Source organism: Oryctolagus cuniculus, chromosome 4 (genome assembly GCF_051225735.1).
Source record: "Oryctolagus cuniculus isolate XC-2025 breed Fujian yellow rabbit chromosome 4, ASM5122573v1, whole genome shotgun sequence".
Taxonomy (NCBI): domain Eukaryota; kingdom Metazoa; phylum Chordata; class Mammalia; order Lagomorpha; family Leporidae; genus Oryctolagus; species Oryctolagus cuniculus.
In genome coordinates, this window is record NC_142870.1 from 147,910,181 (window position 1) to 147,928,113 (window position 17,933).

At 44.0% G+C, this 17,933-nt stretch overlaps 1 protein-coding gene across 2 annotated transcripts in view; it reads left to right on the forward strand.

Annotated features, from left to right (window-relative positions):
• Positions 1-17,933, forward strand: part of ACAD11 (acyl-CoA dehydrogenase family member 11) — a 96,676-nt gene that overhangs the window by 35,029 nt on the left and 43,714 nt on the right. The window contains exons 8-14 of one of the 2 annotated variants that reach the window (XM_089331179.1): positions 2,189-2,295; positions 4,717-4,843; positions 10,809-10,886; positions 11,566-11,704; positions 14,942-15,049; positions 16,848-16,946; positions 17,379-17,609. In XM_089331179.1, the coding sequence (XP_089187305.1) occupies positions 2,189-2,295; positions 4,717-4,843; positions 10,809-10,886; positions 11,566-11,704; positions 14,942-15,049; positions 16,848-16,946; positions 17,379-17,458 (738 nt within the window). In that variant the 3' untranslated portion in view covers positions 17,459-17,609. Of the gene's footprint in view, positions 1-2,188; positions 2,296-4,716; positions 4,844-10,808; positions 10,887-11,565; positions 11,705-14,941; positions 15,050-16,847; positions 16,947-17,378; positions 17,610-17,933 lie in introns of those variants that run through there. The other variant, XM_002716554.6, reaches the window with a different exon arrangement.

The window sequence follows — 17,933 nt, forward strand, 5'->3', positions numbered from 1 at the left end:
AGTTAAATCTAAACACCTAAGAATAATTGTGTGTTAATTGAAGAGTTCAACCAATAGTATTAACTAGAACAAAAAAATACTAAAAGGGATAAGGTATTAAGTTGTACATCAACAGTTAAGACAAGGGCCGATCAAGTCACTCTTTCTCATAGTGTCCATTTCACTTCAACAGATTTCTTTTTGATGCTCAGTTAGTTGTCACCGATCAGGGAGAACATGTGATATTTGTCCCTCTGGGACTGGCTTATTTCACTCAGCATGATGTGTTCCAGATTCCTTCATTTTGTTGCAAATGACCGGATTTCATTGTTTTTCTTTACTGCTGTATAGTATTCTATAGAGTACATATCCCATAAATGATGCTGAAATTCATATGGAGACAAAGGAGACCTCGAATAGCTAAAGCAAACTTGTACAACAGAAACAAAGCTGGAGGCATCACAATACCAGATTCCAGGATATACTACAGGGATGTTGTAATCAAAACAACATGGTACTGGTACAGAAACATATGGATAGACTAATGGACCAGAATAGAAACACCAGAAATCAATCCAAACATCTACAGCCAACTTATATTTGATGAAGGATCCAAAACCAATCCCTGGAGTAAGGACAGTCTATTCAATAAATGATGCTGGGAAAACTGGATTTCCATGTGCAGAAGCATTAAGCAAGACCCCTACCTTTCACCTTACACAAAAATCCACTCAACATGGATTAAAGACCTAAATCTATGACCGACACCATCAAATTATTAGAGAACATTGGAGACACCATTAAGATATAGGTACTGGCAAAGACTTCTTGGAAAAGACCCCAGAAGCACAGGCAGTCAAAGCCAAAATCAACTATTGGGATTGCATCAAATTGAGAAGTTTCTGTACTGCAAAAGAAACACTCAGGAAAGTGAAGAGGCAACTGACAGAATGGGAAAAAATATTTGCAAGCTATGCAACAGATAAAGGGTTAATAACCAGAATCTACAAAGAGATCAAGAAACTCCAAAACAACAAAACAAACAACCCACTTAAGAAATGGGCCAAGGACCTCAATAGACATTTTTCAAAAGAGGAAATCCAAATGGCCAACAGACACATGAAAAAATGTTCAGGATCACTAGCAATCAGGGAAATGCAAATTAAACCACAATGAGGTTTCATCTCACCTTTAGAAATCTACCAACAACAGATGCTGGGGAGGATGTGGGGAAAAAGGGACATTAACCCACTTTTGGTGGGAATGCAAACTGCTAAAGCCACTATGGAAGTCAGTCTGGAGATTCCTCAGAAACCTGAATATAACCCTACCATACAACCCAGCCATCCCACTCCTTGGAATTTACCCAAAGGAAATTAAATTGGCAACCAAAAAAGCTGTCTGCACATTAATGTTTATTGCAGCTCAATTCACAATAGCTAAGAACTGGAATCAACCCAAATGCCCATCAACAATAGACTGGATAAAGAAATTATGGGACATGTACTCTGTAGAATACTACACAGCAGTAAAAAACCATGATCCACATCTTTCTGCCCTGTGAGCTTAGTGGCCCATGTGGGGAGCAACCCGGACTGGACTGAGTTACTGGAATTAAGACTTATTCTATGCATCTGCTCTCCCACAATATGGCGCTGGGAGAGGAGGCAACAGCTTCTACCCAGCTGCCTCTCACCAACTTGACAAGCTGCAGGTCCTGCTCCTGATTGGAGGAGAGCAGCGTACTCGGTGTGTGGGTAGCCGAGTTAGGATTGGCGGAGGAGGACTATAAAGGAGGAGAGAGACGGCATGCACCAGGAACATCTAAGGGGAACACCTGTGCAGCCCCCGAGAGAGCCGGCCGGCGGTGTGCCGCTCCCCTGTGGAAGTGGGGAATGTGGCAGGGGGAACCGCCCTTCCACGGAGGTGGAAGGGACGGTAGCCAACCCGGGAAGGACCAGCAGCCAACCCGGGAAGGGCCGAGCAGACGAAAGAACAGCGCAGGGTCCTGTGTCGTTCCTCCACGAAGACGGGGAGCGACATAATGGTGCCGTGACTCGGATATGAAGCCTAGGCAGGGTTTAGTGTCGTTCCTCCACGAAGAGGGGGAGCGACAGCCCACGTGGCAGAGAAACTGCGGAACAGAGATTGGATCACTGAAGGACGGTTTTCCATGAATTGTAATTGCTCCCTGCTCATTTGCTCCTAGGGAGTATATAACAGGTATCTTCTGGGCAATAACTCCGCTGCTGACAGCTTTATGTTCGCCAGTATCGTGGGACCTCTGGCAGAAACTGGATTGCAACTCTCAAAAAGGTAAGGGAGCACCGCTTGGCTAAACCAGATTGGAGACTTTGATAGGTACTTGAAGGTTATCACCGTTAGGGGGCTAGGACTCTTTTTTATTTTTTATATCGCTGCTGTCAATCACCGTAGTTCTTCAGTAAAACTCTTAGATGCCTAAAAACAGACTGACCTAAAATACAGAGAAAATCTTTATCTTTAGGATTAGAAGTATCTTTTTTTTCCTATTTGAATATCTTAACTATTTAATGATACAGACAAAAGTCTTAAATATTTCCCTCTAATATTTAAATTATTTACATCTGTTTCGAATCGTGTATTGTTAACAGGATTTATTAGCCCACTGTCACATTCTGGGAAATTTAATTCAGGCATTTCCCAAGTGTCTTTTGAAGCTGTGATCTCCATCAGTGGAGTACTTTTTGAGACACATAACACATGTTGCCAGTGTGAACCAAAAGTCAGAAACACGCAAAAAGTAAAAGCCAAGGCAGTTTACTTCAGCTGCACAATAGATGTGCAGATCAGGAAGGGGAGGTTCGGCCTAGAGGGCAAAAGCAGGTCCATGGAGGGTGGGTGAGGCCGGGCGAATCTGGGGCAGGGGATGGGGGCGCACAGTTTGGTGTTCTTTGTGGGGAGGGGATGCGCTGGGCCAGCCCAGTAGGTGGAACTCAACACAAACCAGTGTAGTTCTGAATTTTGCTGGTCCATTGAAATAGCCAGGTCATGGCTCAAAGTGGCCACGATGGGATCTCAAGGTCTGTGGGCTGTTGAAAGTCTGGACAGCTGTTTAATTTCCAATCCCCAGTGTCGTGTCCTGTGGCAGCTTGTCCCTGCTGGGAGGTCCCTATGGCTCACAGAGGGAAACTTGCTTTCTCTGACCACAGTGTGGCCACTGTGACATTGGGTGACCGTCAGTCATGTCCCTGTTACCGACTGCATGCGTGTCCCATGTCGTCCCCAGAAATGCTGAGCAAGCCATGACAACCCTGGATGGGTGTTTTTCACACACGATCTTATGGATGGATGTTTGAGATTCCTAGTGACTTTCACAGGTCTTCAAAACGACATCCAGCAGCTCTATTTGTGAGACATGTACACAGGATAATGATTAGTTTGTGTTGTTTGCTTCCCTTCAGTAAAGATTCAAAATGAACACTGGTGGAGGCCACGTCCATCTTATGGTCTCCCCAAGTCACGCTTTAAGCAAAAGAAAGTGATTCTGCATTCACCCCATAATATGAGAGATGTTAAAAAATCCAAAATATGGCAGCTCCTTTGAGAAATATTTTTGGGGAGCTGTGAGAGACTTTGCATTTTATTCAGAAATATATAATAATGAGTTTGGACATCTTTGTAACTTTTTAAAGATTTGTTGATTTGAAAGGCTGAGAGAAAGAAAAGAAAGAGAGAGAAAGAGAGAGAGAAAGAGAGAGAGAAAGAGAGAGAGAGAGAGAAAGAGAGAGAGAGAGTTATTTTCTGTCCATTGGTTCACTCCCCAAATGGCCAGGACAGGGGGCCCGGCTGAAGCCGCAGCCTGGAGCTTCATCTTGGTTCTCCCATAAGAGTACAGGAGCCCAAGCACTGGGGCCATCTTTTGCCCCTTTTCCAGGGGCATTAGCAGGGAACTAGGGTGGAAGTGGAGTGGCCAGGATGTGAACCTCCACCCATATACGATGACAGCCTCGTAGGTGGAGGCTTAACGTGCTATGACACAATGCCGACCCCCATCTTCCTAACTATTTATTTATTTATTTATTTGAGAGATAGAGACAGATAGATGAGCGACACACTGAGAGCTCCTATCCCCTGACTCACTCTTTAAGTTCCTACAACATCTGAGAATCAGCCAAGCCACAACTGGGAGCTGGGAGCTAGGAACTCAAACCAAGTCATCTACATGGGTGGCAGAGACTACATTACTTGAGCTAGAACTGCTGCTTCCCAAAGTGTCCATTAGCAGGAAGCTAGAGTCAGGAGCCACAGCCAGGTATCAAACCAGGGCACTTTTTTTTTTTTTTTTTTTTTTTTTTTTTGTCAGGCAGTGTGGACAGTGAGAGAGAGACAGACAGAGAGAAAGGTTTTCCTTTTTCCGTTGGTTCACCCCACCATGGCCACTCCGGCGGCGTGCTATGGCCAGCGCACTGCGCTGATCCAAAGCCAGGAGCCAGGTGCTTCTCCTGGTCTCCCATGCAGGTGCAGGGCCCAAGGACTTGAGTCATCCTCCACTGCCCTCCCGGGCCACAGCAAATAGCTGGACTGGAAGAGGAGCAACCGGGACAGAATCCAGCACCCCGACTGAACTAGAACCCGGTGTGCCGGCGCTGCAGGTGGAGGATTAGCCTAGTGAACCCCGGTGCCGGAATGCAGGCATCTTGACCAATAGGCTAAATGTCTGCCCTCTTTGTAACTTTTTTTCCTCTCTTTTTACAGAACTTTCAGTACCACACCACCACAGATTGACACCACTGGGCAGTTGTTTGCACAAACTAGGAAAGGCCAGGAGGTTCTTGATAGAGTGAAGCAGTTCATGAAGGAGCACGTCTTTCCAGCTGAGAAGGTGGGTCGTGCTGGTGCATTTGCACTGGGGGGCTGTTGATGGACACTTCTGTTACCTCTGCTTGTGGGACAAATACAGTCATTTTCTCTGCAGTCAATCCTGACCCAGTTCCCCCTCCCCCCTAAGCATAGAGCTGCAACAGAATCTGAGTCAGCAGAATTTCAAGCTTCTAAAATATGCCAAAAGAATGCACAGATAAGTCTGTGGAATTTAAATAAAACCCAAAGGAATTAATGGCTTGTGGTGTTGGGAACTTGAATATATGGAGTAAAATACTACTTTGGGCACCTTTTCTAAAGCATTGAATTTCAGTTGTTTTTTTTTTTTTTTAATAATAATGACCCCTTAGAGAATTTAATGAACTAAACCCTATACAAGATGGACATATCCCAAATTTTACATATCATTTCAAGCTCTGCACAAATAACATAACTCCTCTTCCTCCATAAGCTACTATTTCAAGCTGCTAAGTTTCAGTAAGTTGCCTGAGGATGGAGAGGCAATGTGCCACATTCTTCCATTCAGTTAACAAGCAATTCCTGGGTAGCTAATGATGGATTAGGCACGTGGTGAACCATTGGATGTAGAAGAAAGAACAAGGGAGACAGGGCTTAGTCCATCTGCCGTGACTATTCCCGAGTCTGGATAGTTGAAAGAAGAGGTTTATTTAGCTTACAGTTTAGGAGACTGGAAGTCCCAGCGTGGGGGCTCCACCCTCAGTTTGGCCTCTGGTGAAGAGCCTCTTGGCTGTTACAGTGTGGAAGATGACACCAGGGTATGAGTGAATGCAAGAGGGAGCGATTGCATGGTGAGACAGGAAGCCAGGGAGCAGGGAAGGGCCAGCCTTGCTTTGTATAACAACCTGCTCCTGAGAACTAACCATGGTCCCATGAGAACTACATTAGTTCCTTCAGAAGGCAGCACCCCAATAACCCAATCACCTCACTAGGCTCTGCTTCTTAAAAGCACACCTCTTCGGTACCCTCACATGGAGGGCTAAGGCTCTAACACATGAACCTATGGGGGATAAACTCAAACCATGGCATGTTCCATGGAGCTTGCATTTTAGCAGGGAAGAGAGACATTAAATAAGAGAGGATAGATCTGTGAAGAAAAGATACAAGCACTCATGCAATATGTAAGGGAGTTGGATCAAGGCATGTGTGTGGGTAGAACACTGGTTTAGAACTCATAGGGGCTTGCTTCTAATAAATCCCTGCCACAAATTAGGTGGTTCCGTGTTGGGTAGTCTTGTGTGGCCCCTGCCTCCATCTGCCAGGTGAGTGGGTAAGGCTGGATGGACAGATTCCCATTCTGAGAGGCCTATAACTGGATTGGCAAAATCAAATAGGGAGGCCGGCACCACAGCTCACTTGCCTAGTCCTCTGCCTGTGGCACCGGCGCCCTGGGTTCTAGTCCCGGTTGGGGCACCGGGTTCTGTGCCGGTTGCCCCTCTTCCAGTCCAGCTCTCTGCTGTGGCCCCGGGAGAGCAGTGGAGGATGGCCCAAGTGCTTGGGCCCTGCACCCGCATAGGAGACCCGGTGAGGGGGGAGGCACCTGGCTGTTGGCTTCAGATCGGTGCAGCGCACTGGCCATGGCAGCCATTTGGGGGGTGAACCAATGGAAAAAGGAAGACCTTTCTCTCTCTCTCTCTCACTGTCTAACTATGCCTGTCAAAAAAAAAAAAAAAAAAATAGGGAACTAGAAAAGGCCAAATCCTCTCAGGAAAAACGTTCCAAGGCCAGAGGTGTTTGTAGGGCAGTCAGTGTTGTTGCTTGAGTGATATCAATCTTTTTAGTAAATACCTGACTTGAGATGAACTTTGCTCACAGAGGGGAGTAAGTTTCTTTTTAGAATTGAACTGAAAGATTAAATTCATTTTTTTGAGTACGTGTTTATGGGTTACAACATGGTATTTCATACATCTGTACAGTATACCCATCAAATTAGGTAGAGTATTTCCATTGCCTTGTGTATTCTTTATGTTCCTCCTTTCTTCTTTTACTTCATCAAATACATAATAGGCTGTTGTGAACTAGAGTCACCTCACTGGGCTGTGCAACAGGAACCTGCTCCTCCTGTCTGTGTTTTGGTGCCTGTTATCCAGCCTCCCACTCAGTCAATCATGGCTCTAATCCCAAGCAAACTTTTGAGTCTTGTGTGCATGAGGGAGAACCTACAGTATTTGTCTTGCTGTGTCTGGCTTATTTTACTTAACACAATGAACTCCAGATCCATCCATTTTGTCTACAACTGATGGGATTTTGAAACTCTTTCTAAATAGGCAAACTTCTATGTGCCCAAAGAAGAATATGTCAGTGAATAATTTCTGCTCTGGTTAATGTGTATTCAATTTTGACTCTGAACTTTGGATGTGAAAAAGGTAATGCAACACTTTTAGTTTAAGGTGGTAGCATGAATTCAACATTTCCCTCTCCTTCTCAAATAAAATCCCATTGAATTAACAAAAAATTGTTAAGAAATAGAATACATTAGTTAAAGCAGGAAAACAGGAGGGGGACACACAGAGGACAAAAGGCTTTGAGAACAGCTTGGAAATTAGATTTGGAAAGAAGAACAGAATAAACCATGACAAAGGAAGCCACATCACAAAAGAATTTTGAAACAGGAGAAGGCTGTAGCCTGGGTGGTAACCATTTACACAGTGCAGTCCCTGTTGTGGGGAGCAACTGGGAGCAACTCGGACTAGACTAAGTTACTGGAATTAAGACTTATTCTATGCATCTGCTCTCCCACAGTATGGCGCTGGGAGAGGAGAAAACAGCTTCTACACAGCTGCCTCCAGTTCAGCCAATAAACTGTAGGACTTGCTCCTGATTGGAGGAGAGCAGCGTACTCGGCGTGTGGGCAGCCGAGTTGGGATTGGCAGAGGAGGACTATAAAGGAGGAGAGAGACGGCATGCACCAGGAACATCTAAGGGGATCACCTGTGCAGCCCCCGAGAGAGCCGGCCGGCGGTGTGCCGCTCCCCTGCGGAAGTGGGGAATGTGGCCAGGGGGAACTGCCCTTCCACGGAGGTGGAAGGGATAGTAGCCAACCCGGGAAGAACCAGCAGCGAACCCGGGGAGGGCCGAGCAGACAGAAGAACAACGCAGGGTCCTGTGTCGTTCCTCCATGAAGAGGGGGAGCGACACCTGTGACTGCCTGGTGTGGACAGCAAGAATGAGAGGAAGGGAAATCAGGACACTGGGCTGAAGAATTGCCAGGTGGGTTGTGGGTTGTGGGTTGGTCTCTGCCACCCTAAAACTAAGCCTAGCTGTTTAGGTGCTAGGCTTGCAACCCCCACACAGAGCGCAGGCCAGCACTGGCACAGGAAACCAAGCAGGTTTGCTCTTTCGCTCTTAAGTGCATATAGCTTTTCAGGGAAAACTGCAAGATTTTATTTGAAAAAGAGATATAGAGAGATCTTTCATTTACTATTCATTCCCTGAATGCCTGCAATAGCTGGATCTGAGCCAGGCTGAAGCCAGGAGCCTGGAACTCAATCCTGGTCTCCTACATGGGTGGCAGGGACAACTATTTGGGCAATCACCTGCTACCTTCCATGGTCCACATTAGCAGAAAGCTAAAATCAGAAGTGGAGCTGGAACTCCATGGGGTATGGGGCTCCTAAGCAGTGTCTTAACCACTATGCCAAGCACCCACCCCAACTTACTCTTTTTTTTAAAAAAATTATTTATCTGAAAGGCAGAATGATGGGGGAGGGGAGGAGGAGAGAGAGAGAAAGAGTGGATGAAAGGGGAGTGAGGAAAGGGGAGAGGGGAGAGAGACTCTTCCACCCATTGGTTCACTCCCTAAATGCTCACAACAGTCAGGAGCCAGGAACTCATCCAGATCTCCCATGTGGATGGCAGGAACCAAGTGCTTGAGCCTTCATCTACTGCCTCCCAGGCTCATTAGTCAGAAGCTGGATCAGAAGTGCAGAGTAGCCAGGACTTGAACCAGGCACTCCAACATGGGATGAGGCTTAACCTGCTGTGTCAAATCGCCTGCCTCTTACCCTAATTCTTGCAAGATAGTTTTATTGGATATAGAATTATAGGTTATTAGTTATTATAGCAATTAAAGATTTTATTCCACTGATTTTTTTTTGTTTCATTTGTTGCTGTGGGAAGTCAGCTTTTGATCTTAGTTTATTATCAAAAATCTTTCTTTGGCTCTGGCTTTGTGGGATGTTCTGGATTTGCAGCTAGGTGCCTTTTATCAGTTCTGAAAACTTCTTAGAGTAGTGTTCCCCAATATTGCCTCTCTCCTGCTTCTGGTCGTCTGGGGCTCCACCTGGACTCACAGAGGAACTTCTCTCTAAATCCCTCATGCCGGGACCACTCCTACTTCCCTTCTTTTGAATGTCTGTACTTTATCCCAGTGAATTTCTTCAGATCATTCTTCAGTTGATTGTTATTGCTTCCAGCTGTAGCTAATCTAACTCTTAAACCATCCCCAAAACAGCCGTTCTCAAATCTCGGAGTGTGTCCCAGTTGCCTAGGCACAGAAAACAAGCTCATTGGAGGGGGGCAGATCTTGTGCCACTGTGTCTTCACCAAGTGGTACTGCTGCCTCACCAAGGCATGATAACCACTGCTATGGAGGCTTTTTGAGTTTAATTATGATGGTTTTCTTGTCTACAAGTTTCATTCAGTTGCTTTTCAAATTTGCATCATTTTTCATCATACTTTTCATACTCATCATTCTTCTTCATACTTTGGTTTAAAGCTCTCTGCCAGGTACTTGTAGGCCCTGCCAGGAACATTGTGAACTGAATTGTGGACTGACATTTTAGGGCCCCACAGCTCTGCAAATTCAGATCCCAGACATGGGTGAAAGCATGCTTTAGGTTTAAAAAGTCTCATTCTTCTGTTTCACCCTGAACTAAGACCTGGCTATGTGCCTGTATCCTCCTGGTATATCTCTGTGGGGTGGGTGCTTTTGTTTTGTTTTCTATGTAGGTTTTACCCATCGATCTTCTTGGCTTTTGTGGAGGAAGGAGGTTATCTCTGACCACTCTCTCTTGCCATGTTTGGGGCACTTGGCTCTGTCTCTCCTGATGTCAGCCAATGTGGCCCCTTGAACCTCGGGGCCAATGCTCACGTAGATCAGCCCACATCCCCCAGGCACGCTTGGCTCCAATGCTCACTCACACCTGACGAGTTGGAATTTTTTTCCCTTGGCCTTTGAGAAATTTTCTTATTTTTAATTTAAGGTGTGCATTATTAAATATATTTTATAAATATATATTTTATATATTAAATATATTTTAAAATTAGTTGTAAATTTTACCTAGCTTTTTTTTAAAAAGATTTATTTATTTGAAAAGTAAAGTAATGGAGAGAGAGGGAGGGAGGGAGACGGAGAGAGAGAAAGAAAGAGAGTGAGGAAGAGAGAATCTTACATCCACTGATTCACTCCCCAAATGGCTGAAACAAGCTGGACTGGGCCAGGTGGAAGCCAGGAGCCTAGATCTCTATCCAGGTCTCCCAGGTGGCTGGCAAGACCCCAAGTACGTGGGCCATCTTCTGCTGATTTCCGAGGTTTATTGTCGGGAAGCTGAATCAGAAGCAGAGCAGCCAGGACTCAAATGAGGGTTCAAATATGGGATGCCCGTGTTACAAGTGGCAGCTTTAACCTACTGCACCATGATGCCAGCCCCCAACCTAGCATTTCTGAGGTATTTGAGACATGTCTAATACCATCTAGTGTGCCCTATTGCTGGAAATGGAACACTCAACTCTTGGTATAAGGTTTGGAAGTCTACCATGTAATGTTGAGGCAATATAATTTTGTAACCAGCAACCCCTTAGAATGTATGAATCTGTGATTGACTTGAAAAATACATATTACTGACATTATAGCAGCTGAAAACATTTACGTTGAATATTAGCAATTTGACTTTTTTAAACTTTGAATTAAGCTTAAGTAATATTTCTTTTTCTCTTATTACTTTAAGGAGGTGATTGAGTACTATGCTAACAATGAAAATGTGATAGATAAGTGGAGACAGCCTTCAGTGATTGAAAAACTCAAGGTAAGGAAAAAATTAATATGAAAAAAATCCTATGCAAGTGTTTTTTGAGACCTTAGTTTGTTGTGATGGTTATATTAGTAGAATTTCAATATATCAGTAGAAATTTTATTAAAGGACAGTTAAAAATAGAGTTGATAATACACAAATTAGGATACATAGTGTTCTGTAAATGGTGTGTGATGAAAACAGCCCCTTACAGCTGTTCAAAGAAAAACTCAAGATCAGAACCACTCATTATCACCTGTCACTAAATTGAAACTGAAGTCAAGGCAGGGCATTTGTCCCACAAGGGCTTCATTCAAATTCCATGCTTTCAAATCTTCAGAGAAACACATGTAAGAAATTGAAATGTCTGACACAGTATTTATACTTGGCAAAAATCTGCTCAAATGTGGGAGATTTTTAACTTTTGTGACTTAATAAGTTTTCAAGTAACCAAATTCAGTTTTTTCAGCCAAATCTAAGGAACCCTGGAGGAAAAGGCACTCAACAGTGAAGAAATTGTTGATCCATGAGTTAGTAACCATTTGGCTAGAACACTGCAGGACACAATGAAATGTGTAACTCCATAAGTGTGGTTTTAAAGTTCAAAAGACATCAATGCCAATATCTTTTCAAAATGAGCTACTTTGGCTCGTGGTTAACTGTGATCACTCTGGCATGTTTGTCACCCTGGCAGGAAATGGCCAAAGCAGAGGGCCTCTGGAACTTGTTTTTGCCAGCTGTCAGCGGTCTCAGCCAGGTGGACTATGCCTTGATTGCTGAAGAAACAGGAAAATGCTTTTTTGCTCCAGATGTCTTCAACTGCCAAGCACCAGGTAACTACATCAACTCAAAACAAAAGCTGCTCTGATAGTTTAAGCAGTTTTAAAATTTCTGTTTTATTACCAGGAAGTTTTTCTACACAAAGTAGATTGATAAATTTGGCTATTCTTTTCAGTTGCTGTTTTTATTATTTGATAGATAGAGTTAGACAATGAGAGAGAGGGACAGAGAGAAAGGTCTTCCTTCCATTGGTTCACCCCCCAAAATGGCTGCAACGGCTGGCACTGTGCCGATCCAAAGCCAGGAGCCAGGTGCTTCTTCCTGGTCTCCCACGCGGGTGCAGGCGCCCAAGCACTTGGGCCATCCTCCACTGCCCTCCCCGGGCCACAGCAGAGAGCTGGACTGGAAGACAAGCAACCGGGAGTAGAACCCGGCGCCCATACGGGATGCCGGTGCTGCAGGTGGAGGATTAACCAAGTGAACCGTGGCACTGGCCCCTTCAGTTACTGTTGATACATAGATAGTACTTATTTTGTGGGAAGGAAACTGAACTGGTGGTGTTTTAGGTTAGAAGCTTTTTGATCAGGGAAGATATTTTCTACTATGACCGAATATGCAGTATGTATGTGTGTTCATAGAGGGATGGACGAGTATGCTGATAGACCCATATATGACTAGGACAAAGTTTTCAAGAAATTTTCCCTGCCTACCTGCAGTGCATTCAGGTATTTTCCAGAGTCTGAGCTATCCTATTCTACTTTGTTCTGTTTTCTGTTTTAGGGAATGCTATCTATATTCAGTTGATGGATTTTGTAATAACTAGTGGGTCATAATAAGAAAAGCAATTCCACTGAATGCTTTCCTTGCAGGTGCAGCTTTGCTACTGTTTTCCCTTTGACCTGTGAACTCAACATTTTATTGAATGATCAGGGATGTTTTTTCCAGCATTAAAATTTCAGCTGTCTGTAGCTGTACTGCCTCAATGATATCACAATATTATTGACATTTAAAATTTGGAAACAGAATGTGTTTTTCTTGACTAAGGCGGTGATTAGCAGCTCTCCCAAGCAAGTGACCCATTTGGGAAGGAAGTGGAAAGCTGGGTGTTTTCTCTTCGTGGTGGAGATATCTTTATGACGGCCTTGGGCGTAGTGTTTCCCAGAACTTCCAAAGCAGATAAAATGGAATGTCAGTGATGCGGAATAAACACTTTGGGAGGATTCTAAGTATAAAGATGAATTTCCACTTTCTCTATCCAAATCACCTCCCAAATACTGTAGTTACAAAAGCTAATGGGAAACATATGTAGTCTTCCAATGTATGAGGTTTTTCCATGTGCCCTTTAATAAGTCATACAGTATTGTATGTTAGAATGTTGAAAATAGCAGTTTTAATCCAAAAACTATTACTGGAAAATGTGGGGGCTTTGGGGGTGATTTTTTTTAAATGGGAAAAACTTTTTTGCAGAAATAATTTATCTGAGCATGTTTTCCCATAAATGCATAAATGATAACTTTACTGAATTCTCAGAACAAATGAATAACTTTTGGAATTTTTTTACTCAATATTTATCTTAACTATAACAACTGAATTGAAGACAACTGAAGAAAACAAACAAAAAGCTTTACAAGTTATAAATTAGGGCTTCTTTTTTCTCTCAAACTGAATGTTAAGCTTGTGTTAATCTACTAGGAATTTTGTGCATTTCAAGTGTCTGAAAAGAGTACAAACATATCCTGAAAGACCCAACTTAGACTTAGCTTAAATTTCATAGGCATTTCACTACCTATCCTTGAAGTCATTGTTTAGAAGCAATATAAAAATTCTGGGGGTGGGCATTAGACATAGCCATTTAGGATGCCAGCATCCCGGGTCTGAGTCCCAACTGTGCTCCTGGTTTCAGGTTCCTGCTAATGCACAGCCTGGGAAGCAGCAGATGATGGCTCAAGTAATTGGGTCCCTGCCACCCATGTGGGAGGAGTTCCAGGTTCCTAGTTAAGCCTGGCCCAGCCCTGGCTGTTGTAGGCATTAGAGGAGTGAACCAGTGAATGGAAGATTATCTCTCTCTCTCTCTCTCTCTCTCTCTCTCTCTCTCTCCCTCTTTCAAGTAAAATATAGAAATAAATCTTTTTTTTTTTTTGACAGGCAGAGTGGACAGTGAGAGAGAGACAGAGAGAAAGGTCTTCCTTTAGCCGTTGGTTCACCCTCCAATGGTCGCCGCGGCCAGCGCGCTGCGGCTGGCGCACCGCACTGATCCGATGGCAGGAGCCAGGAGCCAGGTGCTTTTCCTGGTCTCCCATGGGGTGCAGGGCCCAAGCACCTGGGCCATCCTCCACTGCACTCCCTGGCCACAGCAGAGGGCTGGCCTGGAAGAGGGGCAACCATGACAGAATCCGGCGCCCCAACCGGGACTAGAACCCGGTGTGCCGGCGCCGCTAGGCGGAGGATTAGCCTAGTGAGCCGTGGCGCCGGCCGAAATAAATCTTTTTTTTAAGAAGGGGAGCATATATCAGAGAAAGACATTTGGAGCATTTTGCTCCATAGCAGACACAATATATTCTTTCTAGCTGAGGTTAGACACCACACTGTATCCAGTACCAATCCACACCTTCCCAGGTTTGGAGAGGGGCTGGATATTCTGTCCAGGGCAGGAATTATATCTTTAGGTTCCTGAGAGAGGATCTGCTACTTTTTCAGGTACTATGGGGTACACAAAAGTACAGCCCGATGTTAGGGTCAGAAGACTGTAACTGACATGAGAACAGAGGAGGGGTTGTTTCTGTGGTGGTAATGCGAGATTCTACACAGAGGAGCTGGCTCATAGCAGGAATTGTGAGTGACAGAATTGCGCTGGAGAGAAGGCCTGTTCCAAACAAAGCTGTAGAAATAAGAAAGCAGAGTATATGTGCAGAGCAGCAAAAAGACTAGAGAACTGGGGCCCCTGGGGGACATGTGATGTCTGCTCTTCAAGAGCATTGTTGCCACTCTAAGCAGGACACCCGGTATTTGTGGTATGGCAGGCAAGTTTAGGTGAGTGAATTCAGCCCCCTGTGAGCCAGGGCTCGTTAGAGCCAGGCTTCATGGAGATGAACAGGTTCGAGTCTGTGATTCAGGACAAGTTGAATGGACATGCACTGGATGCCATATCGTCATCATAAAGCATGTTCTGTATTTCTCAGAATCTGTCAGCAAACACTTGCTTTACGAAGATGCAGCCCGTATTGTGTGCATACATGTGTGGGTTCCTTGCTGGTAAATATTTATGTGCACACCATGCTTCTTCTGTGTAGATACGGGGAACATGGAGGTGCTGCACCTCTATGGGAGTGAGGAGCAGAAGCGCAAGTGGCTGGAACCTCTCCTTCAAGGGACCATCGTCTCTGCCTTCTGCATGACAGGTAAAGACCCACCACCCTCTGCTCCTGGCATCGGCAACCATCTGGGGGTACTGTAGATGAGCTGCAGAAATGTGGTATGTGGCTCTGAGTGCCCTTCGGGCTTGCCCGTGGCTGGATATGGAAACATGTTTGTTTTGAGCCTGGTTTTAAAGTTTAGGATTTGAAAATTTGCAGAATGGTCATCCCCTTTGAGAGGACACCAGATGCTGTGTTCTGGCGTCTTGCTTTAGCTTCAGGGACTGAGTAAGCCTGGTTTCTTAGTCTTTTTATTTGCATTTTTAAAATTCCCATCTATGAATAGTTACGATCATCTTTGCCCGTATGTATCAAATATTCATCTTTGTGGTAATTTTGTATCAGTATTTACCAAATATTCAACTTTTCCATAAACCCAGGAAAAACAGAGCTTTCAGCAGTGCTAGACATATGGCTCAAATTATAATCCTGTGGGAAAACAGAACTAGGGACATGTTAATAAAGATGGGTTTGGTACCTCTTGAGCATAGGAAACACTGAAGTAAGAGCTCCTCAAAAGCCAGTGTTACTCCTTCATGACTGAGCTTAGAATTAAACTGGATTTCCTTTGGCCATAATTTTTAAGGGTTTTTCAATAATGCCCTGTTTTGTTGTTTTCTATTACATGTGCACATTTATAATAACAAAGCTAATCTTCATTTAAATCAGCAAGAGGCATTTATTGAATACCAACAGGATGAGGTGTTATAGAGCACTCATTGTGGGTTACAAAATAAGTAGAGTACAGAACCCTCCTTTGACAAGAAAATCATCTCAAGTTTTAGGAACAGAATTCTTGGCTTCCCTGCAGGGCTCCTTTAAAAGAGTGGCATGTTAACCAGGGCAGGTTCCTGTGATGGAGCTAGCGGGTTCTGAAATGCCACACAAGAAACAGTTGCTTTAAAGGGGTCCCAGGGAAAACTTTTTGGAGACCTTAAATTTGAGCAGACTTCAAGGAAGGCAATGCATATAAATTGGTGAAACTTTTCTTGATGGAATTTGTAAGAGATATTGCTTAAGATAGTAAGCAAATTATGAGGTGAGGAAATAGGGCATGCCAAGACAGTACAGATTTTCCTGTGGGAAGTAGAAACAGTATTTTTTTTTTTTAAATTTTTTGACAGGCAGAGTGGACAGTGAGAGAGAGAGACAGAGAGAAAGGTCTTCCTTTTTGCCGTTGGTTCACCCTCCAATGGTCACCGTGGCCAGCGCGCTGCGGCTGGCGCACCGCACTGATCCGATGGCAGGAGCCAGGAGCCAGGTGCTTTTCCTGGTCTCCCATGGGGTGCAGGGCCCAAGCACCTGGGCCATCCTCCACTGCACTCCCTGGCCACAGCAGAGAGCTGGCCTGGAAGAGGGGCAACCATGACAGAATCCGGCGCCCCAACCGGGACTAGAACCCGGTGTGCCGGCGCCACTAGGCGGAGGATTAGCCTAGTGAGCCGCGGCGCTGGCAGAAACAGTATTTTAATCTACCTCTGGTGATTGGAGAAAGGATTGAGTTAGATGTATCCCAAGCCATACATCAATGAGAAGCCAAGAAAACAGTTCAGAAGACTGAGCATGGTGTCTCATCTACATTCATTCATTCTCCCAATGTGTATTTACTGAATACTTGCCATGTATAGGTTATGGGAGGACCAGGGCAGAATGGGGGAAGGATAGGAAGATAAAAAAGCCAAGGAGGATTCAGTCCTCAAGAGTTTACATTCCCTTTGCTAATCCTCTTTTGCTAACTGATGCTATTGGCCAGCATGTAAATTCAGCCTTTGTTTATTTATAGAGCCGGATGTAGCCTCTAGTGATGCCACTAATATTGAATGCAGCATTGAACCAGATGGTGATAGCTATATAATTAACGGCAAGAAATGGTGGAGCAGTGGTGAGTTTTCCAAACAATTTTTTCGCTCAACAGATAGATCTTGTTGCTAGATACTATGCAAGAACAATGTTATGATACATAGTTGTTAATTTCATGATCATAATTCTTTAAATTCTGCCCTTGAGATCATCTTCAAAATTTAGAAAGAGTAGATCAAAGGAAAAGTAATTTTAACATTACCTGATTTGGTGATGTCTTGATTAGGTGATGTTGATTTTAAAAGCAGAAAATATGTCTTTTGTCTTTTTCATGTTTTGAGAGGTGAAATGCTTAGCATGTCCTACTTTTGACTTTTATAATTTCAAAGTTTAGTTTTAATGATGCATTTTACATGTTTAACAATAATTTACATGGATTTTTTTAAAAGATATGCTGTGTGTGTTATTAAAAATAACTGATTGTGGCTCCTGTTTTCACGGTTTACAAATACAGTGTTTCAGGGTGGGCATTTGGCACACTGGTTAAGACACGGTTTGAGACATCCAGACCCCATGGAAGGGTGGCTGGTTTGAGTCCCAGCCCCTTTGCTTCTGATCCAGTTTCCTGTTGATGCTCACCCTGAGGGTCAGCAAGGGAAAGCTCAAGTATTTTGTCCCCTGCCTCCCACATGGAAGACCTGGATTGAGTTCTGTGTTCCTGGCTTTGACCTGGACCAAGGCATGGCTGTTAATAGGCATTTGGAGAGTGAACCAGTGGCTGGAAGATTGCTTTGTGTGTGTATGTGTGTGTGTATCTGTCTTTTTTTGCCTTTCAAATAAAATAAAATAAGAATTTCTAAAAATGCAGTGTTTGAAAAATAGGAAACTTTATATATATAGGATAATACATTTTTAGCTAACTCTCAGTGATGTAGTAACAAATAGATGAGTTCTTTAAGGAGTTACAAAAATTGTACCATAGATTAATATGGTCCTCTGAGGGCTGCTTCTAAATCATACAGGAGAAATCTAACATTTACCAGCATAAGCCCTTATTCTAAAAATAAGT